Below are 24705 nucleotides of genomic sequence, written 5' to 3'. Positions count from 1 at the left end.
ATATTAAATTAAACGAAGTACGTTGAGTGATTAGAGTCATCATTCATTTTATATATATATATATATATATATATATATATCAACACATTATTTTTTTGAGAATGCCGCATGATAATAAGAAAAAATTATAATTTTTTAGAAAAAAGGAGAAAAACTTGAAAAAGACGAGAAAAACGCGTCTTTTTTTATGCGTTCATTTGCTTTGGGGCTGGTGGCATAACTTGTAATATTTGAAAATTATAGTGGCTGTAGCAGACGTTTTCAAAAAAAAGGTCGGCTTCATCGATGATACCTGAGTCGAGCTATTTGGGGAGGAAGGAGCTGGGCGTTGTAGAGTTTTTGGAGAAAACAAGTTATGCCGTGGGAGTTGGAGAAAACACCTGCTGCTCATTCAGTCCATTGAGGTAGGGAACAGGTTTCATTCTTGATTTTCTTTCTCTTACGGTCTTACCCAAAGTTTAAATGTCCTCTTAGCCATCTATCCATCTCTTCCCCATCTCTCTTTCTGTCTGTTCTCCTCCCATCTCTCTCAATTTATCTTCGTTCTTTTCCCCATCTCTTAGTTTCTGCCGTCTCTCTGCTGGGTTTCCAGTTTCCACACAACCAGTGGTTCTCTCAGTCTCTCTCGCATGCTTGTCATATATATATATATATATATATATATATATATATATATATATATATATATATATATATAGAATTCTCACATTCTTATGCTGATGAGTCACATGCTCGTGTGGGTTAAGGGGCTCTAAATGGAATGCACACATCGTGTTGAAGCGTGTCCATTAATTTTTCTGCATATTTTGAACTTCACCGTGATTACTAGGTTTGTCACATGGGTGCTGACCACGCTGTAAATTTGCTGCTACACCAGAAATCAGGTGCACATTGGTGTGAAGCTCTAAATAATTGATGGTTATTGTGTTTATGTTATACATATAATTATAATCATATAGTATACATATATGTAAAATCATACACTCATTGTCTTATTAGTTATTTATTTATTTTATTTTCCCCTAATTTTTAGGATTTTTTAAATTTTTAAAAATTTACAATACTTTTCCTTCTTTTTTTCTTATTTTTTTTCAAGCTCGCTCCCCGCCCTTTAAAACTCCAAAACGGTATATATATATATATATATATATATATATATATATATATATATATATATATAGTTACGAAACCCTCATATGCCTAACTTAATAGAAATCTTTTGACTTTGGGCTATCAACTTCAAAGAGATTAGATAATGGATATTAAAATAAGAAAATAAAAGTTAAACTGTATTTTGAATAGACCAAAATATCTTCTAAAAAGAAGCAAGAAGTCTTGACTCTTGACTAAGGAAACTTATTTGTTTCCTCCTTTGAAGGGTATTTCTATGTCTTTAAAGGTAACTTGGCTTTCAATTTTTCTCAACTTAATATCTATGTCACATAGTGTGGGTGTTGGTGCGTCTGTGGATGCAAATGCAGCAACTTTTAAAAAAAATTAGGTGTGTGTGCGGTGAGGTTGTATTTATAAGTGTATGTATATACATCTTTTGTTATATAGTTATTTAACTGTTTAAAAGTCTCATTTTTGTATATTTATATATAAATTTTTGTATTAGAGCTAGTTTAGTTAGGTGTGCATTTGAAATGGTCAGTTTTGGCCCAACTCACCGCATCAGATGTGCATTGTTGAAGAAGCACCAGTGCCAGTTCCGACACGGGTGTGGCAGCCTTTTAGGAATACCTATGTAACATAGTTTAATATTAAAACTGATGGTCCAAAGAATTTCCATTATGGCATATGAGGGTATGGTGGCTACCACTCTCTCTTGTTCGGCACACACACACACACACACACACACACACACATAAAGAAGCATTGGGTGGCCTTGATGAGAGGGAATTCCTCCCCGTCAGAGGGATCCACCTTCTCTCTCTCTCTCTATATATATATATATATATATATATATATATATCTATGTTGATGGATCTTATGTTTTGGGTTTGGGTCTGACCCGATCCAGTATGTCCTTATTAGGGCATACTTATATCAGTGTAACCCTAATCTTAAGTGTGAATGAAAATCTAAGGAGAGAGAGAGTCTGGTAGCTAGTGGGCATCGGCTCCTCCTCATTCGTGGTTTTTTCTCCCTCGTGTTGAGGGTTTTCCACGTTACATCGTGATCACCGTTTTTCCTCTTCTTGTTCGTGTTTCTACATGGTATCAGAGCCGTGAAGTTCCAGTGTTACTGTTTTGTGATTTTTTTTTTTTTTGTTCGTGTTGGAGGAGATATCGGTCCGGCACTGTTCATCGACGGGCTCCTTCCTGCCCCCGCCGCACGTGCTCGACACATCGCCCGACGCCACCGATGCCCTGCCTACCGTCGCCCTGCGTCTGCCACTGTTTCTCTACCGCCGTGGAGTTCCGGCGTTCCCCTCTTTGCATCTTCCGCTGTCCCCTCGTTGAGAGCTGCTCCCTGCCATCACCCGTCGCTCCCTACTCCTGACGTGGTATCAGAGCAAATGTATGGCCAAAAGAAAACGACCATTCGTACTTACCAAATCATGAAGACTGTCTATGGCCTTCGACAAGGGAACTCTTCTGTTGCAGATTATTATGGGGCTTTGAAAGCCAAGTGGAAAGAACTTGACTATCATTCTGATATTCCTTGGCAATTGGCATTGTCCTCAAGATCAGGCACTTCATGTTGTCCAGGAATGGGAAAACAGGGTGTTTCTCTTTTTAGCTGGTTTAAATGATGACTTTGAAAGTGTTAGAAGCCAGATTCTGAATTCAGGGAAAGTGTCCAGTATTGAGGATGTGTACTCCTATGTTGAAGCGGAAGAACAGAGAAGGCTGGTTACAAATGAAGGCAAGAGGGATCTTGTGCCCTCTCATGACAGATCAGCACTTGTGAGTCGTGGTCCTGGAGGCCTGACTAGGCCCCCTCGCCGATGCGCCCACTGCAAGAAGACAGGTCATACCGTGGACTATTGTTGGGATCTCCATCCAGAGAAGAAAGGTAACAGAGGGAGGTCTTCTATTGGGAAGACACCCGTGTCTGAGGTGTCCAAATCTAGTGGAGGAAAACTCTCCATTTCGGCTGATCAGATTCGTGAACTGAGGGCTTACTTGGGCCGGATCGATGTCAATCAGGTCGAGACATCAGAGGAGACTAAGGCTAATCATGCTCTTGCAGTTATTGGCGATAAAGGTAACTCTTCTATGGGGGAATGTATTGTAGATAGTGATGCTACTCATCACATGACAGGTAATCCAAAATTGTTTCATGAGTACAAGTTGTCGTCAGGAAGGGAACGTGTTTCTCTCGCAGATGGTTCCTCTACCTGTGTGGCAGGCGAAGGAACTCTGTCCTTGTTGGATAAATTTCCTGTGCGGGGCGCATTACATGTCCCCCAGTTTCCTTTAAATCTCTTGTCAGTCAGTAGACTTACTAAAGAATTGAATTGTGAACTTATTTTCTCTGCCGATCGCTGTGTTTTGCAGGACTTGGTAATAAGGAAGAGGATTGAGATTGGTTTGGCTTCTGATGGCTTATATCGTCTTCCCATACGTGTGGCTACTGCTCTTATGGCAGCGATCCGCAAGACAGATAAATGAAGAGAAGATTGTCTTCAGTCCTTCTTGTACTGACATGAACGTTTTGGGCATTTACCTTTTGGGATTTTGAAACAGTTGTTTCCCGACTTGTGTTCTTCATTGGATTTGTCTTCCATTTCTTGTGATGTTTGTTAGTTTGCCAAACATGTGAGGGCTTCTTACCCTATTTCTACTAGTTGTGTTAATGAAGCTTTTTCCTTGATTCACTCGGATGTATGGGGGCCTTCGGGAATTCATACCCGTCAAGGTTTTCAATATTTTATCACTTTCATTGATGATTTCTCTCGTGCCACCTTTGTGTACTTGTTAAAAGGTCGCAGTGAGGTCCCTCATATCATCGAGACTTTCATTCTTCTTGTGCATACTCAATATGGTGCAAATATTAAAACGTTCCGGTCCAATAATGCCCATGAATATATGTGTCAGTCCGTTGAGGAGTTTCTTCGACAAAGGGGGATTGTTCATGAGACGTTTTGTAGTTACACCCCCCCTCAAAATGGGGTGGCTGAAAGGAAAAATTGTCAGTTTCTTAATGTCACTAGGGCTCTTTTGTTTCAGAGAAATCTTCCGAAACATTATTGGGGTGATGTAGTTCTTACTAGTGCATATCTCATCAACCGCATGCCCAGTCGTGTTCTGCATGGTAGGACTCCCCACTCGTTGCTGCATGGCAGTCGTCCACCATTTCTTCTCCCTCCTCGTGTTTTTGGTTGTGTGTGCTTTATCCATAATCACAGTCCAAATGTTAAGAAACTTAATCACAGGTCTATCAAAGGTGTGTTTGTGGGGTACTCTCCTACTCAGAAAGGGTACAGATGTATTGACCTCATCACTGGTCGAGTTTATGTTACGAGGGATGTTACCTTCTTAGAACATTGTTAAGATGTGTTTATATTCAGTTTTAGGTTTAAGAGGGTACTTTTGTAATAACTTTTCCTTTAGATGTTTCTCTTGTAACTTCTCTCTCTCCTCTAGTCTATATAAAGAGGAGTTAGGGCAGATTTCGAGGTTAATCAAAGATTATTCTTTCTAATCTTATCATGGTATCAGAGCAGCAGCCGTCTCCTCCTCCTTGGCGCGCCGATTGAGCGGCGCCGCCCGCCGCCTGACCGCGCCCATCGCTGCGCTTCCTCCACCCGCTCGTGTCCACCCATCTCCGCCCGTCGCTGACCTCGCCACCCGACGCCTCTGCCAGTCGCTGTCCTGACCTCTCCGCCCGACGCCTCCGCCCGTTGCTGTCTTCTCCGCCCGACGCCTCCGTCCGCTGTTGCAGTCATCTTCGCCGCTGCCCACCGTGACTGTCACCTCCGCCCGCCGTCTGTCACTGTTGCTTCTCCGCTGCCGCTGCACGCTGCATCGCCCTTGCTGTCTCCACCATTCTCCTCTGCTCCGCCGCTGCCCTGCACGCTAATTTTCTTCTCAGCGTCTTCGCTGCATCGCCTCCTCTACTCCGCCGCTGCTCTGCACGCTGATTTTCCTCTCAGCGTCTTCGCTGTCGCCTTTGGTAATCTGTCTTCGTTCAGTTCTGTTGTTGCCTCTTCCAGCCGATCAGACTTATGGATTGCTGCCCGTGTTAACTGCTTCATGATCAGCATGTTGTCTTTCGATATGTGATTGTCTTCTTTTTGCCTGCACTTCCTATTCCGTGGCTCGGTTTCCTCCATTGTGTTGAGCGATGTCTGAAATTAGCAGCGGCGCTAATACCTCTTCCTTTGTGTCGTCGGGAGAGATGAAGAGTTCCCCATTTTCCAGCTTTATCACCAAAATGGATGGGGGTAATTACGAGATGTGGGCCATGCAAGTAAAAAGAACCTTGATCGCTCATGAGAAGGAACATCTTATATTGGAGCCCGAGCCCGTACAGAAGGTAGGAAAATATACTACTTGGTTTAAAGATAATTCGTTGGTTATGGTATGGATTGTTGGTACTCTTACTCAAGACATTGCCAATGAAGTCCTGCATAAGGAAAGTGCAAAGGATATGTGGGATTCCCTTGCAGCCACCTATTCACAAGCAAGGAATGAAACCAGAATTATGCAGCTTCATCATGATATTCATCAGATGCGCCAAGATGGTCGCCCTCTACATACTTATTATTCTAGTCTCAAGTCCATGTTTGAGAGACTAAACAGCTACTTTCCTGCATGTAAGTGTGAGCAACAGAAGGCATACAGAGATATGCTTATGGTCGGAGTATTTCTGTCTGGATTAGACTCTGTTTATGAATCAGCAAAGAATCAGATGCTCACTAGTCCCTCGATTCCTCCTATTGATGAAGCTTATAGTAGGCTAAGCAGAATTCCAATCCCTTCATCGACTGTTCTTGATACCACTTCTGCTATGCTTGCTACTCGTGGCAGAGGTGGGTCCCTCTTTGCCAGAGGACGAGGATACCGTGGCCGTGGCAATACCCCTTCGCGCCCAGTATGTCAGTTTTGTCATCGCATTGGTCACACTGTGGATAAGTGTTGGCAGAAACATGGTCGTCCAGCTGTTGCCAATCAGACTGTTTTTACTGATTCTCCAGAGCAGCCTAAGACTCAACATCCTGTTTCCTCCAGTGAGTTACGTGCAGATGATATTATCTCTCAGTTGAGACACTTGATTGGAGATAGACCTCAACAAGCTCCTGATCCGACCACCTCTACTATCACTACTGCTGCCAGTGCATCTTCATCTGGTATGTATTCTGACACTACAGATTGGCTCATTGATTCAGGTGCATCGACACATCTCTGTGGAGACAAGGCACAGTTTACTTCTTATGTCCCTACTCCACCTGGTCGCTCGGTTATTCTAGCAGATGGCAAATATTCTCCCGTTGTTGGACTTGGAGAGGTCCAACTTACTTCATCATTACCATTGCAACATGTTCTTCATGCACCAGAATTCCCACATAGCCTACTATCTATCAGTCAGATTACCAGAGATTTAAACTGTCGTGCGATATTTGACTCCTCTTCTCTTGTGTTTCAGGATATACTGACGGGCAGGGTGATTGGCAGTGGCCGTGAACAGGGAGGTCTTTACAGGCTAGTGCATCCCTTTCCCTTTGCTGGATCTACCTCTGCAGGGTCGTCCTCATCCTCGGCTTATACTTGGCATTTACGTTTTGGACATCTACCGTTTCAGAAACTGCTGCATGTTCTTCCTCAGCTGTCTCCCAAGTCTTCTTTTCAATGCGAGTCTTGTCAGTTGGGCAAACACCATAGGTCATCCTTTCCTCCGCGGCCCAGTCGAAGTAGCCATTCTGTGTTTGAGTTACTTCATTTTGATGTTTGGGGTCCGAGTCGTACACCTGCTCTTCAAGGTCATCGATATTATCTTGTTGCTGTCGATGACTATAGTCGTGTTAGTTGGGTTTTTCTTATGAAGCATAAATCTGAAGTGGGTCATGTAATCAAAAATTTTATCAATGAAATTCTGACTCAGTTTGATACTTGTGTCAAAATTGTGCGCTCTGACAATGCTCTTGAGTTCTGTGCTTCCTCTTTGGAACAATTTTTCAGGGATAAGGGTATCATCCACCAAACTTCTTGTGCCTATACCTCCCAACAAAATGGGGTTGCTGAACGGAAACACCGTCATATTCTTGATGTTGCCAGAACCATTATCATACATAGCCATGTTCCCCATTCTTACTGGGGTGATGCTGTTCTCACAGCATGCTATCTTATTAATCGTATGCCGTCATCTGTGTTGGGAGACCTTATTCCTATCTCTGTCCTCTTTCCTGACAGAGACTTGTTTTCTGTTCCACCTCGTGTTTTTGGATGTGTTGCCTTTGTTCAGTTGCTTGGTCCTGGGCGAGATAAGTTGTCTCCTCGGGCCATCAAAACGATCTTTGTTGGTTATTCCCGCACTCAAAAGGGATATCGATGTTATGATCCTTCTACTCGTCGGTATTATGTGAGTGCTGATGTTACATTTTTTGAATCAACCTCTTTCTTCTCCCCAAATGGAACTCAATTAAGGGCGCCTGCATTAAATGATGAAGTCCAATTTCCTCTACCTCTCATGAGTTGTCCAAACCCAGTTGATCCACGTTTTGGGGCTGTCTACCATCGTCGTACTAAGCCTGCTGCGCCTGTTCAATGTGCACCTGTGCCTTCACCCAGCACGCCCAAGGTAATTCCTGACACAAACTCAACTGACAATGTTTTATGTAATGATGACATAGGAGTATGTCACGAGCATGTTCCTGCTCCTAATGAACTTGATGTGCCCATTGCTCAAAGGAAAGGCAAACGCAGTTGCACTTTGCATCCTATCTCTGGTCATTTATCCATGGATAGACTCACCCCTATGTACCGACAGTTTGTCAAGGGGCTGTCGGCTATTGCTCTTCCACAGAATCCCATGGATGCTCTCTCTGATCCCAAATGGGCAGCGGCTATGCAAGAAGAGATGGATGCTCTTCAGTCTAGAGGCACCTGGACCCTTGTTACTCCTTCAGTTGATGCAGCCATTGTTGGTTGCAGATGGGTCTTTACTATCAAATACCGAGCAGATGGCAGTATTGACAGATATAAGGCTCGTCTGGTTGCAAAAGGCTATACCCAAACTTATGGGGTTGATTATTATGATACCTTCTCTCCTGTGGCACGACATGCTTCCTTACGGATTCTCCTTGCTGTGGCTGTCAGCAAGAATTGGTCCCTCTCACAGCTTGATGTCAAAAATGCCTTTCTCTATGGTGACTTACATGAAGAAGTGTATATGCAGCAACCACCAGGGTTTGTTGCTGAGGGGGAGTGTCAGAAAGTGTGCAGATTGCGAAAGGCGATTTATGGTCTGAAACAGAGTCCTCGAGCTTGGTTTCAGAAATTGTCAGAGAATATTGAGAATGAGGGCTTCAGACGTTCTTCGGCCGACCATTCCCTCTTTGTCAAGAAGACTTCTACAGGTACGGTGATAGTTCTTGTTTATGTTGATGATATCATTGTTACAGGGGATGATGATCAGGGGATTTCCAACATCAAGGATGTCCTTGGACAACACTTTGTCACCAAGGACCTTGGTGAACTACGTTATTTCCTTGGTATTGAGTTTGCCAGAAATCAAAAGGGCCTTATCATGTGCCAGAGGAAATACGTTACTGATGTTTTGCAAGAGACAGGGATGCTGGGGTGTCGGCCTGCATCCACGCCTATGGATATCAATACCCGCTTGTATGATGATGATACTGAAGATGTTGATGCAAGACAGTATAGAGGGATTGTTGGGAAGCTCCTATACATCACTGTTACTCGACCTGACATTGCCTATGCTGTTAGCAGAGTGAGTCAATTTATGGATAAGCCCAAGAAAGTTCATTGGGATGCTGCTATGATGATTCTTAGGTATCTAAAGAATTCACCAGGAACGGGACTCTTCTTTCAGAATGGTACCTCACTCACTATATCTGTGTATGTTGATGCCGACTATGCAGGATGCCCCTCAGACAGAAAATCCACTACTGGATTTTGTGTGTTTATTGGATCCAACTTGGTTACATGGAAGAGTAAGAAGCAAACTGTGGTTGCCAGATCAAGTGCAGAATCTGAGTATAGAGCTATGGCTCAGGGTACTGCTGAAGTTATGTGGGTTAGATCCCTGATGTTGGATCTTACTGTCGAAGTGCCTCTTCCTATGCAACTGTTATGTGATAACAAAGCTGCACTGTTTATTGCTAATAATCCGGCTTTTCATGAAAGAACCAAGCATGTTGAAGTAGATTGTCACTATACTAGAGACATGATTCAAAAGGGGTTTGTAAGTACCTCACACATTTCAACTACAGGGCAAACGGCTGATATCTTTACTAAGGCTCTTGCAAGGGGACCATTCCAAAGCTGCTGTTCCAAGTTGAGCCTATTTGACATATACGCTCCAACTTGAGGGGGAGTGTTAAGATGTGTTTATATTCAGTTTTAGGTTTAAGAGGGTACTTTTGTAATAACTTTTCCTTTAGATGTTTCTCTTGTAACTTCTCTCTCTCCTCTAGTCTATATAAAGAGGAGTTAGGGCAGATTTCGAGGTTAATCAAAGATTATTCTTTCTAATCTTATCAAACATGCCTCTTACTTTGGTGAGAATCCTCTTCAGGGGGAGCAGTCTGTGGTTAGGGAAGAGTATTCTCAGAAACAGGAACTTCAATTTACAGATTTTTTGGACTACAGGAAAGCAGAATCTCTCACTGTTGTTGATGTGCCTGAGAAGGAGGAAGGGTGTGACACTGGAATTGAGAAGGAAGGCCATCAGTTGTTTGGACAGGTCTACTCTAGACGAGGTACTCGGACAGAGGAGGTGACATGTGATGCTAGATCTACTTCCAATCCCAATGCCACTCCTTCCCTGGATGAACCAAGTCCTACCGTGGAGACTCATGATGAGGTTGAAAAGAAGAATGAAGACCTTCCCATTGCCCTGAGGAAGGGTGTCAGGTCATGTACTCAACACCCTATTGGTAATTTTGTGTCTTATTCCAGACTTGGCAAGGATTACAAGTATTTTGTTTCTTCTCTTTCTTTGGCTGTGATTCCCAGGACTATTGCTGAAGCTCAAAGTGATTCCAAGTGGGCTGATGCAATGAAAGAAGAAATGGATGCCTTGAGAAGAAATATGACATGGGAAGTGGTGAAGATTCCTGAGGCTGCTCACCTAGTTGGATCCAAATGAGTATATACCATCAAGTACAAACCAGATGGAAGTGTTGAAAGATATAAAGCTCGTCTTGTGGCCAAGGAGTTTAGCCAGAAATATGGAATTGATTACTTGGAGACTTTTGCTCCCGTTGCGAAAATGAAGACAGTTAGAGTTGTTATATCCCTAGCTGTGATGAAGGAGTGGAAGATGTATCAACTAGATGTTAAGAATGTCTTCCTCAATGGTGACCTTGAAGAAGAAGTTTATATGCGTATGCCTCTAGGATATGAAGAACCAGAGAAATGTTGCAAGCTAAAAAAGGCCTTGTATGGCCTCAAGCAATCACCCAGAGCATGGTTCGAACGACTGAGACAAGTAATGCTACATCATGGGTACAAACAAGGAAACGGAGATCACACTCTGTTTGTGAAGAAAAAGGAGGGCAGGGTCACTCTCTTACTTGTTTATGTGGATGACATGATTGTCACAGGAAATGATGAGGAAGAGATCATCAAGCTAAAAGGGTTACTAGCTACAGAATTTGATCTCAAAGATCTTGGCAAGTTGAGGTATTTTCTTGGTATTGAAATTGCTAGGTCTAGTACTGGCCTTGTGCTAAACCAAAGGAAATACACGTTAGATCTGCTGGAAGAGACTGGTAAATTGGGGTGTAGACCTGCTTCTACCCCGTTTGACACTGGGCACAAGTTGAGTCTTAGAGATGGAGAGCCACTCTGTGAAGAAGGCAAGGGAAGATTTCAACGTCTGGTTGGAAAGTTGATTTATCTTACTCTAACGAGACCAGATATTACTTTTGGGGTGAATGTATTGAGTCAATTCATGCATGCACCAACTGATGCACATCTGAAGGCTGTGGATAGAGTACTATGTTACTTGAAGAAAAATCCCGGTAAGGGACTCTTGTATGTAAAACAAGAGATTGTGGAGATCGAGGGTTATTCTGATGCAGACTGGGCAGGCTGTGGTGATACCAGACGGTCTACTACGGGGTGCTGTGTTTACTTGGGAGGAAATCTTGTCGTATGGAGGAGCAAGAGACATGATGTTTGTTCTAGATCTAGTGCAGAAGCAGAATATAGGGCCGTTGCTATGGGAGTGTCAGAGTTACTTTGGTTGAAAATATTGCTGACTGACATTGGTATAGAGATTGAAGGACCTATGAAGATGTATTGTGACAACAAGTCTGCAATCAACTTAGCCAACAACCCTGTTCTACACGACAGAACAAAGCATGTTGAAATTGATCGTCACTTCATTCGTGAAAGGATTGATACGAAAGAGTCGATCTTACCTTACATGAAGTCTGAAGACCAAACAACTGATGTTCTGACGAAAGCTCTCCATTCAGCTTCATTTGAGAGGAATGTATCCAAGTTGGGCATGTTTGATATGTATGCCCAACTTGAGGGGGAGTGTTGATGAATCTTATGTTTTGGGTTTGGCTCTGACCCGATCCAGTATGTCCTTATTAGGGCATACTTATATCAGTGTAACCCTAATCTTAAGTGTGAATGAAAATCTAAGGAGAGAGAGAGTCTGGTAGCTAGTGGGCATCGACTCCTCCTCATTCGTAGTTTTTTCTCCCTCGTGTTGAGGGTTTTCCACGTTACATCGTGATCACCGTTTTTCCTCTTCTTGTTCGTGTTTCTACAATATATATTATGGTGAAATTGAAATCAGCCAGCTGTATGGGTCTTTTTATATTTTTCAACATTAAAAAATGTGAAATGCACCATTTGCGACAATTTTTAGCATTGAAAAATGTAAAAAAAACCCATCCGGCAAAGGACGTTGACCGACTGATTTCAATTCTTCATCTATATTGCATGTATGTTAATGTATATATATTATATATATATATATATATATATATATATATACACACACACACACACACACACACACACACACACACACACAGAGAGAGAGAGAGAGAGAGGTGGGCATGGGTATTAGATATTGACTTGATGGGATCTTGACACCTGATTTTTATGTTGACTGGTTATCAATCATTGAATAAACTAGATCTTGGGCGCCACTAGGTTTCCTCTCTCTCACCCTTTTGAAAATATAATTTTACATGTGAGACCTTGTAAATCGTCAATCAAGTTGATTGGTAACTCATAATGTACTTACATGGTCTTCATATTTCATATATATATATAGGAAATTTAGCAAAACCAGTTCCAAATGGGACTGGATGTCCCTTTCTCTCCCTAAAAGATCTGCCAGTCCTAGGGTAGAGAGGTTGGTTGTTAAAAGGAAAAAGAAGAGAAAGGGGGAGAGAAAAAAAGTTGGTGACAGAGGACATAAATATAAATATAAATATAAATATATATATGTATATTTGGTTGTGTAATATGGATGGCCCCTTACATACCCTCGGTCCCGACCAGTTTTCACAAATCTGACCTCCTACATGAGGTCAGAATGTTCAAAATCCTAATCTATATGCCTCAGAAAAGAAATTGGTGAGATCCCATGAGCAGATGTGATTTTATAGCCACCATATTTTTAAGGAATATGAACCATTGATTTTCATTCCTTTCAAAGATTGATATACCATCCTTCTTCGATGATTTTTGTTTTCCCCCGTGAATATAAATGTGGGCATTTTGCATCGATTACTACAACTGGGTTGAAGGAGAAACAAAAAGTGCCAGGAAGACAGCTGGTACACTGCCGTAGTGGATCTGTCTTCATTGGAAACTTACCCATCCAAAGATGGGTTACTTCAAAAGTTATGCACTTGAAGTCTTGAACCCTCATTAACTGTATATAAATGAGTTAATGGAACATACTAAACGTGAACACTTTGGGCATTCCTCTGAACATTGTACCATTTTACGTTGGATGGTTCTAAAGGTGGCTAAGTCAAAAGCATGTGGTTAAGTAAAAAAAGGTAGTTATATATATATATTTTTCCATAAGTTGCTTTACAAGTGCTTATTTGTGAGCCATCCAATTATATTGGTTGTGTGATTGAAGTTAGTTCATTAAGTGCGTTTATTTGGTGGTATTCTTCACTTGGATTTTTATGACTGTTGATAGAGAATGTGGGTGCCTCCTTTGATTGTGCACTAGGGTGCCTCCTTTGATTGTGCACTATGTTCAAGTGCTTCAACTATTTCATTCCCTTTTTGCATGAAGTTCTCTTGCTTTTCTTCTCTCTCATAACATTTTAATTTGAATTTAACATATCTTTGTTCTTATTTTTTCAGTTTGGTGTACGTAGCAATAACAAAATGTATAAATATTTGAAAGAGTCAGGCATGACTGTGAAGACATGTGCCAGATCTATGTCATCCATCCTTTTCTCAAATAGTGTTCGTGATATCTTTGCTTCATTATCATGGTCCCCACGTGCTTTTAGCTCATTCCGCAGTAATTCCCATTGTAATGGTTTCAATGGTTCTTTTGCCTCTCACTTTTCACTTTTTTGTACATCTGAGGTCATGGGACATCAGGATGGGAGTTCAGAAAAGGGTACTCATTTGATCCATCGAAAGAGTGAAGCTGATGCCATTTATGAGATTATATGTAAAAGCAAAGTCAGTGATCAGAATGAGTTGGGCAGGTTGTTGAAGGAGAGTGGGATCTTCTTGTCTAATCAATTGGTCGATGAGGTTTTGAGGAAGGCGAGGTTTGGTCATTGTAATGGATTGCAAGTTTTGGAGTTCTTCTCTCTGGCAGGTCGAAGGAGAGGATTCTTTCATAGTGCTGATTCTTATGATAACATGCTTTACATATTGGGGAGGATGAGGCAGTTTGACAAGTTGTGGGGCTTGTTGAAGGAGATGCGCCGCAAGGACTGTTCCTTGATCACGACAAGGACTATGCAAGTGGTTCTTGCTAGGATTGCCAAGGTGTGCTCTGTGAGGACTACAGTTGATAGCTTCAATAGGTTTAGGAAGTATTATCCTGGGGAATTTGATACGGACTGTTTCAATGCCTTGATTAGGACACTTTGCCAAGAAAAGAGAATGGATGATGCTAGAAATGTCTTCCACAACCTGAAGCATGAGTTTCGGCCAAATCTTCACACGTTTAACATTCTCTTGTCTGGTTGGAAGACTGTAGAAGAGGCGGAGAGCTTCTTCAAAGAGATGACTCAGCTGGGGTGCAGGCCGGATATAGTCTCATACAACTGCTTGGTCGATGTTTTGTGCAAGAACAAGGAAATGGAGAAGGCTTACAAAACCCTAGCTGAAATGAGGGAGATGGAGATCTACCCGGACTTGCTGACATACACCAGTATTGTTGGGGGCTTGGGGTTGGTTGGTCAGCCTGATAAGGCTTGTGATATTCTCAAAGAAATGCAGGAACATGGTTGTGGTCCTGATGCAGCTGCTTATAATGCTGCCATACGGAATTTTTGCATTGCTAGAAGGCTAGGGGACGCTTATACACTACTTGATGAAATGGTAGAGAAGGGCGTGTCTCCAAATGCTACGACTTATAATCTCTTCTTCCGGTGTTTCTATTGGTCAAACAACTTGTCAAGTGCATGGATCTTGTACCAGAGGATGATGAGAACGGGATGCCTACCTCATACCCAATCATGCATGTTCCTCGTGAAAATGTTCCGCAGGCAGGAGAAAGCAGAAATGGGCCTCACACTTTGGAATGACATGATCGAGAGGGGATTTGGTTCTTGTATCCTTGTCTCAGATATTTTGTTTGACATGCTATGTGATCTTGGAAGGCTGCTCGACTTGGAGAGGTGCTTCCTTCAAATGCTTGACATGGGTCTGAAGCCTAGTAATGTCTCTTTCAAGAGAATGAAGGTCCTCATGGAACTAGCAAACCATACAGAGGGACTTAGGAAACTAACTGAAAAAATGGAGAGCTTGGGGCAACAGGCTTTTGCACAACAACTATAAATGGAACAACAATCTTTATCTCATATTATTAATTACTTTGGCATCCAATATCTGTAAGTGTATGGTCCATTTGCTTTCAAGTGGATTGGTTATAACTTATAATTTATGCTTTTTTGTTTCCTAGAAGTCCATTTCCTATGTTTGTTCAGAAAATTAACGTTTTAAATATCTGAGAGTCAAGATAAATGGTACTTTCAAAATCTTGGGTAGAACTGGTTCCACATTGGCTCACCTGCTTGCTACTCTGAACCACTTACTTTACCATTCAGCATGCAATTGCTGCATAAGGAAAATAAATTTGCAATATGACTTTTCAAATATGTGCATCTGCAAGGCCTTTGTGAGGATAATGTTCATCCTTCTGTGGGCCTAACACAGCCTTGTTCATGTCTTTACGTTTTTAGTTCTGTCTTTGTTTCAACAATCACAGGTAGTTCACGGGTCGGGTCACTAGTTAGGCCATGTAATAAACCCACCCACTCACACAAGATACATATATATACGCCTTAAGGGGAATTAAAAGCCTAATGATGAATAAGATTACTTTTGAAGCTAGGTTTGTGTTACTCTGTGTGCTTAATATAGAGAGTTAGAACAGGTAGGAAGGACGATAGCTACTTGGTAGCTATCAAGGTATTAGAGCACAAACACCATGGTGGAGAGGATCCCAACAAGGGACGCAATGGCGGCGATGGAGAACCATTGGAATCAGGTGGAAGCGGCGATAGGGGCCTTGGAGGGGTGGATGCACCTAATGGATTAATGCCTGGATGGAATGGACACATGCCTGGAGACTCTGATCGCTGAGCAACAGACAATGGCGACCCTGCTTCATGAAAGCCTCCAACAAGGTACGCAACGCTCTCTTAGTTCAAAGCAGACGCAGACCGATGATCGAAGGGGAAATAGCTGGCAGTGGCCGCCGAATGGAGCAGGGGAATCTTGGAAACCTTCAAAGATGGAATTTTTGAGGTTCACCGGAGATGACCCCATTAGCTAGGTGTTTCGATTAGAATAGTACTTCAAATGCCAGGGAATTGTGAGAGAGGAGAGGGTGAATCAAGCGGCTGTCTACTTCGAAGGAGCGACAATCCATTGGTATTGATGGCTACTCTCGCACCATGGGAAGCCAGATTGGGAGACCCTCATCAAGGAGATCACCGCTTGCTTTGGGCCTTCAGCCTACCTGGATTATAATGTCGAGCTCTCGAGAATTAGGCAGATAGGCACGGTAGTAGAGTGTCAATCAAAGCTTGAGCCACTTACGAACATGGTTCGTGGCTGGCCCCTAGAGGTCCTTATCTGGGTGTTTGTTAGAGGTCTTAAGGACGAGCTACGAATAGAAGTATAGGCGATAAATCATAAAACCTTGAACCTTGTCAGAATGCTTTGAAATCGCTCGCACAGTGGAGGAAAAATATGGACGATTGCACACGACCGGCAGGAATTGGCCTGACACTAGGACCATTCAGCAAGGTCCAATGAAGGTAGAAACTCTCCCTTATGCACCAACTGGAGCTAAGACTAGCAACCTGCCTCGACAAGTAGTGAGACGTTTGATGCCCGTGCAAATGGAAAAGTGGTGTCAAGGCATCTACTTCCATTGTGATCGCCCATGGGCACCAGGGCATAATTGCAGGCGGTTACATATGTATTTGGTTGAAGAAGGGGAGGAGCCCCCTAACAAAGAAGAAACCCCCACAGCTGAAGACACAAAAACTTCGATAGAAGAGGCACTGCCGGAGATATCCCTGCATGCGCTCACAAGGGATAAGGTTCCCCAGTTGATGAGAATTGAAGGACGATTGCGTGGCAGTAAGGTAAGTGTGTTGATCGACACTGGATCAACACACAACTTCATTTGTGAGAAATCTGTCTGTGCTTTGCGATGCAGCCCATCTTCGATGTAGTGGTTGGGGACGGCAGTACCCTCAAGTGCAGGGGTAGATGCGACCAGGAAATGCTTGAAATACAGGGCCACAACTTCCCCATCCAACTGTACATACTCGCAGTGGTTGGAGCCAACTTGGTCTTGGGAATCCCATGGCTGCACGTCATTAGGGACGTGGTCTGGGATTTCATTGGCATGAACATGCAATTCCGCAGCCCAGGAGAGGAGAAATTAACACTCGAGGCGGCTCCTAGGAAGGTATGCAAAGAAAAATCAGCCATGCGTCTACTCAAAGGACCAACAACTACCTTTTGCTACTATTGAAACAGGAGACCAGTGAACCCCGACCACAGCGGACAGACCTCTGTATCCCAGCTCTTCGACGGTCTACTCTAGGAATTTCAGCAGGTCTTCTCGCCAACCACCAGTTTGCCGCCTTGACGACAACATGAGCATCACATAGAACTGCATCAAGGGGCAAAATCGGTGAAATCCAGGCCCTACTGCTACACGAGTTCACTGTCATGCCCTTCGGGCTAATGAATGCACCCTCGACCTTTCAATCATTGATGAATGACTTGTTCCGCCCCTACTTGCAATGCTTTGTCTTGGTAGTTTTCGACGATATCCTCGACAGTAGGGAAGAGGCAGACCACCTACAGCATCTACGAGTTGTGCTTAACATGTTGGAGCAGAACTAGCTTCACGCTAGGTCCTCAATTTGCTCATTTGGAACAGGGAGATCTCATACCTGGGCCACGTTATCAGTCAGGGCAAAGTTAGCATGGAAGGAGAAAAGGTTCAGGCCGTTGAGGAATGGAGGACACCCCAGTCAATGAGAGAACTGCACATCCTTGGGAGTCACCAGATATTATCGCAGGTTTGTCTATGGGTGTGGCACGAGAACTGCTCCCTTTACTGACTTGACAAAAAGGGGAAAATTCGTGTGGACTGAGAAGGCAGATCAGGCCTTCCAACGGCAGAAGCAGACAGTCACCACAGTGCCTGTCTTGCAATTGCCTAACTTCCAGCAGCCATTCACTGTGGAGTCGGACGCATCAGACATAGGCATGGGTGCTGTCTTGAGCCAGAACAGCCACCCTGTAGCCTATTTCAGTAAAGCAATTGGAGTCACCTTCTGCAGCAAGTCAGCCTATGAAAGGGAGTTGATCACCATCATCCTCGCAATCCTCAAGTGAAAGCATAATCTTTTGGGACAGTGATTCGTGGTGCTAACAGATTATCAAAGTCTCAAGTATTGCCTGCAACAACCAGCACTGACACCAGCATTGCAGAAATGGCTCCTCAAGTTAATAGGCTTCGACTTCGAGGTACACTTCCGTAAAGGAAAGGAAAATGCTGCAGACGACAACCTCTCCAGGTCAGTACCACCACCAATGCACAACTTGCTAACTTTGTCTTAAGTGCAAGTTCAGCTGTTGGATCAGATCCTATCGGCACAACAGGGAACTGTTTCTGTTCACCAACTTAAGGATCAGTTAGCAGCCAACCCTCTCAAGGTATATGGCTATAAATGGAAATCGCCTTATTTGTATCATAGAGGGTGTATATATGTACCACTAGAAACATCGCTACCTCAAGTGCTCTTGGAGCACTATCACAATGAAAGAGCTGCTGAGGATGCGCCAAACTTTCTATTGGCCAGCGATGAAGCGATCTGTTATTGATTTCATATGGGCCCACGACGTCTGCAAAGGAATAAATACGAAACCATGAGGCCCGCTGGACTGCTACAGCCTCTTCCCACACCCAAGCTCATATGGGAGGACATCTCCATGGGTTTTGTAGAAAGATTACCCATCCAGAGGCAAATCAGTCATGGTGGTTGTGGTAGACCGCTTCTCAAAATACGCCCATTTTGTTGCCCTGTTTCATCCTTATACCGCGAAGATTGTGGCCATCACTTTCCACGAAAACATGGGAATGCTGCATGGAATGCCACAGACAATAACCAGTGATAGAGACCCTGTCTTCCTCAGCAACTTTTGGAAAGAGTATTTCTGCATGCAGGGCACAGGGCTGCAGATGAACACAACTTACCACCCGCAGACGGACGGGTAAACGGGGGTTGTAAATCATTGTCTTGAAACATACGCTGTTTTGCATGGCAGAGACCCTGATTGTGGGTAGATCACTTACCATGGGCAGAGTTTTCCTACAATACCAGCTGGCATTCATCCACCAGGACCACTCCTTTCAAAGCTGTCTATGGCAGGCCTCCTCCCAACGTTTGTCGCTACCATCCAGGGACTGCCAGGGAACAAGAGGTTGACACTCAACTCATATGTCAAGATGCAGTGCTTAAGGACCTAAAGGAACACCTAGCAGCTGCTCGCAATCGTAAGGTCCTCCCATACAACTGCAGGCATCACGAGCAGCACTTTGAAGAAGGTGACTGGGTATGCTTGCACAGGCCCACTCATGGTGCAGGGTTTCGCCTACCCAAAGGATACAATAAGCTTCCCCTCTTTACAGCGGACCTTATAAGATCGTCAGGAAGATTAGAGCCTATAAACTGCTGCTCCCTGAAGGAAGTAACATTCATCTTGTCTTTCATGTCTCAAAACTGAAGGTCTGCTCCCATCCACCCACACAATAGCTTCTCTTCCCATTGTTGAGGAGCAGACCACACCTCAACCCTTCAGGCATCTGGGCATCTGCATAAACAGAAAAAATGACGATCCCTGCACCACTGAATGGCTAATTGAATGGAATCACAATGAAGACATGCCAGCAACCTGGGAGCCTGCGGAGGATATTGCCAGACGCTTCCCAGGTTTTACACCTTGGTTTGTATGCAAGTTGAATATCCCAACAATAAAATAAAAGTAAAAATAATAAAAAAGGGACATCATCCTCTCGCTTAATTGATGGAATAACCATCTTGGAAAAGCACAACAACCCCCTCAAAGAGGATGATGTGGGGGGAATTGTTAGGCATGGGCCTAACACAGCCTTGTTTATGTCTTCTACGTTTTTAGTTCTGTCTTTGTTTCAACACTCACAGGTAGTTCACGGGTCGGGTCACTAGATAGGCCATGTAATAAACCTACCCACTCGCACAAGATACATATATATACACCTTAAGGGGAATTAAAAGCCTAATGATGAATGAAATTACTTTTGAAGCTGGGCTTTGTGTTACTCTGTGTGCTTCAGACAGAGAATTAGAACAGGGGGGAAGGACAATAGCTACTTGGTAGCCATCAGCTTCCTTATAATAATGTCTATTCAATGTGGAACTACATCCTTGAAAGTTTCTTGTGCACGAAAATTAGTCTTTTACATTTATGTTTTAGCTGTTGATCATTTCTTGCTGGAGTGTCATATATTTTTCTTATATGAAACTAACCTGTCTACAGATTAGTTTAATTGCATTACATAACACTCTTCTTGATTGGAGAAATTTGGTGTTTGACTTGGCCATCATCAAATGTCTTTCTTTTGCCAATATGTCATGGACAGCCTAACATCTTCTCCATTGATGCATTTCTAACTTTTCTGAGCTTTACAGACAAGAGGTTGACCTAGTTGAGCTTTAGTTCAAGTTAGACATTTTCTTCACCAATGCCAATTTATAAATATCCTGAAATTCCAAAGCAGTTTAAGTCCACCTGTAGCTTCTTTCATCCAAAATGGTCTGCTTCAAAGCTCTTCTGGTGTTCTGAACAACTTTTCTATTTCAAAACTTGTACCCTTTTTTGACGAAAACTGATATTCATCTTCTTATGGTGATAATCAATTATTTATATGTTTTAACATTACTAACATATAAAGATATCCAAGATGTGATTTTAAGTCTTATACCAGCATGATTGCTTACACGATGTGATTTAATCAGTTCTATCTTCTTAATGATGTCAAGATACAGTGCTTAGGGAGAATTTTGGACTCTATTATGGAGTCAATAATTGATGTTTGCAGAATTTCCTGGTCACAGTCAATAATTGATGTTTGCAGAATTTCCTGGTCACTGATTTCACACTACAGTGATGCTCAATTTTGACATGTTAGAGCAGTTGTAGGCCCTTAATCGCTCGCGATGCTGGATTTGTCCACATTATAGATGCTGGCCAAAAAGAGTGTCAACTATGCTGACTTCCCATTTTGATACCTAACCCCGACAATGGCTAGTGTAATTTGTGGTGGAAAGGGAAATTTCTTCCATCTATCCAGTTGAACACACCACACACACACAGAGACACTCTCTATCTTCCTCTCTCTGTGTCACAGACACATATTGATTTGTGTGCTTTTTCAACCTTGGTCATGAATAATGGTTCATAGGTGAAACTCTTGGCTTGTGAAAAGCTCATCTAGATGTTTTGATTTGTCATGGTAAAGAAACCTAAGTTTCTTATATAGCATAATTTTCAAGGAACTCATAAATGGCCTTGTTCATTTGGTAGGTGCACCTTGTTAGTACCACCAAGTTGAAGGATGAGATGGATCCTGGCCAATAACTGTTTATGTCTTAGCACATGGTCGAGGGTGGAAACTTGCAATGGGCAATGGAGATCTCAAAGGTTTTGCTTACTGAAGGCCTGCCGAAGTAAACAAGTGATGGTAGGGCCTCTTCTGATGACTTAGGGAAAAAATTGAAGCTGTGCGTTTTTTGAGAATGTATTCTAGATTGCCAATCCGTGTTGCTATTGTCCATTTATGCTTTCATGTATGTGGCTATATCAACATTTTGTTGAGCAAATCATATGCTGAAATTCATATTGACAATGGTATCCTAGATTTTACGTGAACTATATCCTCAATGGTCCTATAGTTTTTCTGTTTGCGTGGCCAATCACAGGCAGATACTATCTTTCTTTATCTACTTGAACTTTGTGTTTATTTATATTCGTTTATGTTGTATGACAAATAAGTTGTCCTTATTCCTTTACGGGGTGTGCCTTATCCTCTTGGTGGGAACCTGCTCATTGATGCCATTTTTATGTTGTAGGTATGGTTTCAGGCGTTCAGCAGATAGTGTTTTCTTTCTTCTCTTTTTGGCTTGTTAGAAATATTGTCAATTTCTATCTACCAAGATGAATAAACAAGAGGATATAGGGCTATGGTATTAGAAAGAAGATGTAGAAAGATTTATGTATGAATCACAATAGATATTGCTTTTCAATCTACAATCCACCACATGATTTATGTGTGAATTTGGACGGTTTTAGAACTTAAATGTTTATCTCTCTTCTTAATTGTAATTTACTGTTTTGCAAATTGTTGGTATATGACATTGTGATAACTATCATTCTTGGGTTCTTAAGGGTGAGGTTTTTCTCAAGTATTTTTCGGCAAAGTTGTTTTCCATGAGAAAATTTCAGAAAAATTTTGGTAATTTAAAAAGTTCCTAAAAATTAGATAAAAATAAGATAAATGAGAAATTAATAAGAAAACATAAATGATAACTAGAGAAAATGATAAAAATCATGTTTCTGTAATAAATGTCACAAATATCATGAGGTTTTTGAAAATCACGCGATCTTTACCAGAAAATGAAATAAAACGAAAGAATAGGAAAAAATCTTGAGATTTTGAAAATCTTGCCAAAAATAAAAATCTCGTGAATTTCTGACGAATTTATCACGATTTTTTCTTGGGATTTTAATATTTTTCATTTTTTTAGTTTTAATGTTTTTATGATTTTTTAATTTTAAAAAATTGTCAAGATTTTCTCGAGAAGAACTTTGCTGAAAGATACCCGAGAAAAACTATGCCGAGATTTTTCTAAGGGCGATATTTGTGGCAATGTTAGTAATGTATAAAGATAAATAATTTAACCTAACTTCTAAACTTTAAAGACAAATAACGTAAAAGTAACACCAAAAGATGTGATCAAAATGCAAAAAAATGCGTTGAATTCATTTTGGCATTTTTTTTCAAGAGACACAAAAAGTTGGGTTTTTTTTTAAAAATCTTTTTTAACATAAATATCAGGTCTTCTTCAAAAAAGACGTGATATTCGTTGCAGTGGTATATGATATTAGTTCAAATTTCCTATCCAGGTAGAAGCTAGTAGTAGAACTGGATGTTTTTCAGTCTACACTACACACATTTGTGCTGAAGGTTTTGATTATCATTTCTCTTGGGTACCAATTTGGATTGTGAGTCTAAAAGCGAACCATTGTGTTGACAAATGTCACTAGTAATCACCTTGTTTCAAATTGCATTATCTGGGTGAGCTTAAGCCTTAACTGCAGTTCTACGACAGCTATTCTTTGGTGGTATTCTTTGCGTCCTCTTTAAGCAAGAAGTTTTGGGCTCACATCTAGCTTTGTTTGGTTTTGTGTTCTTGACAATGTTCCTTAAAGTAGCAGTTGGGATTGCTGAAGAGTTCTTATGTGCATATCCTATGTATATATAATAGCTAGTTCCTTTCTTGTTGCTCATTGTTTCAAATTGGGATATTCCTCATTGACGGGCTTAACAGGAAAAGTGGTAGAACTGGAACTTGCCATGATACAGAAAAAGTGGTGAATTTAAGTGCAGATAAAATGTGAATCTAACTTGCCGTAGAGTCCATTGTTTCATATGGCTGATCATGCATCTACTCTATTCAGACACAGTTTTCTTCTACTTGTTTCATCTATGAAGAGTCTACGGGTGAACTCTTGAGTCTTGACAAAGCTTGATAGACAGCAAACATGAAATGACTGAAGATATGACAAAATAAGAGTAAAAACAATGTCCATGGTAGACGACGAGCATTTGGATGGACTGCAAGGTGAGTTCTATTATAGAGGATCAACCTTGTTCTTGTACTGAGTGGATGTTATCTGTTGCCACAAATTAACTACAGTAGATCTCTCAATTTCCAACAGGCATGTACACTATTCTGATTGTTACTTAGTTTCATGTCCTCTGAACATGTTGCATCTCATTCTTGTTTTTTAATGCTTGACATTTTACAGGGAACAATAGCTTCTGTTGGGAAACGCCTCCAAGTTGACAGGATAGAATGACATCTTTCCTTGGTTTTTTAACATACAATCAAACCAGCCATTATATATTTCAGCATGCATTAGTTCTTCAGTCTTCAGATGGCTGCGTAGCTCGAATCGTTGTATTACATGTTTCATTCAGTTACAGATCCTATACTGATAAACAATATTCTATTGATCTTTCCTTATTAATTCTTGAACGAAATGTTTTTCTAGCATCAGGTACTGGCAAACCAAAATTAATTTGAGTTTGCGAAGATTATAAAGAATGGATAAGTTCTTCATCCATTCTCATCTGCAACTAATCCTTATTGGTTTTAAACTTTACCTTCAGAAAGGGATTATAGGGTTGCTAGGCTGGATTGCTATTCATCAAGAAATTATTTTATCTTGTCTTACTAGCTAATTTTGTCAGTTAATTTTTATCTTTTCTAACAGATGCATGGAGCATAACCAAAGAGGGGCTTGTGGCGTTGTGCTGTGTTATGCTGATTTGTGATTTATTTTCCATCTCCCACTTTCAACAAGAAAGCTCCGGAAGAGGGTGTGGATCACTATTGGAACTAATTGGTGCATTATATATTCTCAACTGTACAACTTTTTTGTAGGTATCACCCACCGAAGGCCATGTTTGGATGGCACTTTTTGGGGTTCAAACCTTGTATTTATATATATATATATAAAAAAGAAGCTGCAT

At 41.8% G+C, this 24705-nt stretch overlaps 1 protein-coding gene across 7 annotated transcripts; it reads left to right on the top strand.

The window, feature by feature from the left end:
• Positions 1–277: 277 nt before the first annotated feature.
• On the top strand, positions 278–24705 carry LOC116254052 (putative pentatricopeptide repeat-containing protein At1g02420). 7 transcript variants are annotated; one of them, XM_031629105.2, is made up of 4 exons: positions 278–404; positions 13491–15205; positions 21474–21630; positions 24447–24705. In XM_031629105.2, the coding sequence occupies exon 2, from the start codon at positions 13515–13517 to the stop codon at positions 15150–15152; it is 1638 nt and encodes a 545-aa protein (XP_031484965.1). In that variant the 5' UTR covers positions 278–404; positions 13491–13514; the 3' UTR covers positions 15153–15205; positions 21474–21630; positions 24447–24705. The 7 variants fall into 7 exon arrangements, with proteins under 7 accessions (XP_031484965.1, XP_031484964.1, XP_049934021.1 ...); XM_031629104.2 differs by having other exon boundaries at positions 21474–23791; XM_050078064.1 differs by lacking the exon at positions 24447–24705 and adding an exon at positions 23979–24213.

The sequence above is a fragment of the Nymphaea colorata genome, chromosome 5 (assembly GCF_008831285.2).
Source record: "Nymphaea colorata isolate Beijing-Zhang1983 chromosome 5, ASM883128v2, whole genome shotgun sequence".
In the NCBI taxonomy this organism is placed as follows: domain Eukaryota; kingdom Viridiplantae; phylum Streptophyta; class Magnoliopsida; order Nymphaeales; family Nymphaeaceae; genus Nymphaea; species Nymphaea colorata.
This window is presented reverse-complemented; position numbering and strand designations above follow the sequence as displayed.

Excerpts from the sequence above, each read along its gene's own strand:
- LOC116254052 (XM_031629105.2), top strand. The coding sequence starts at position 13,515 with ATGTATAAATATTTGAAAGAGTCAGGCATGACTGTGAAGACATGTGCC.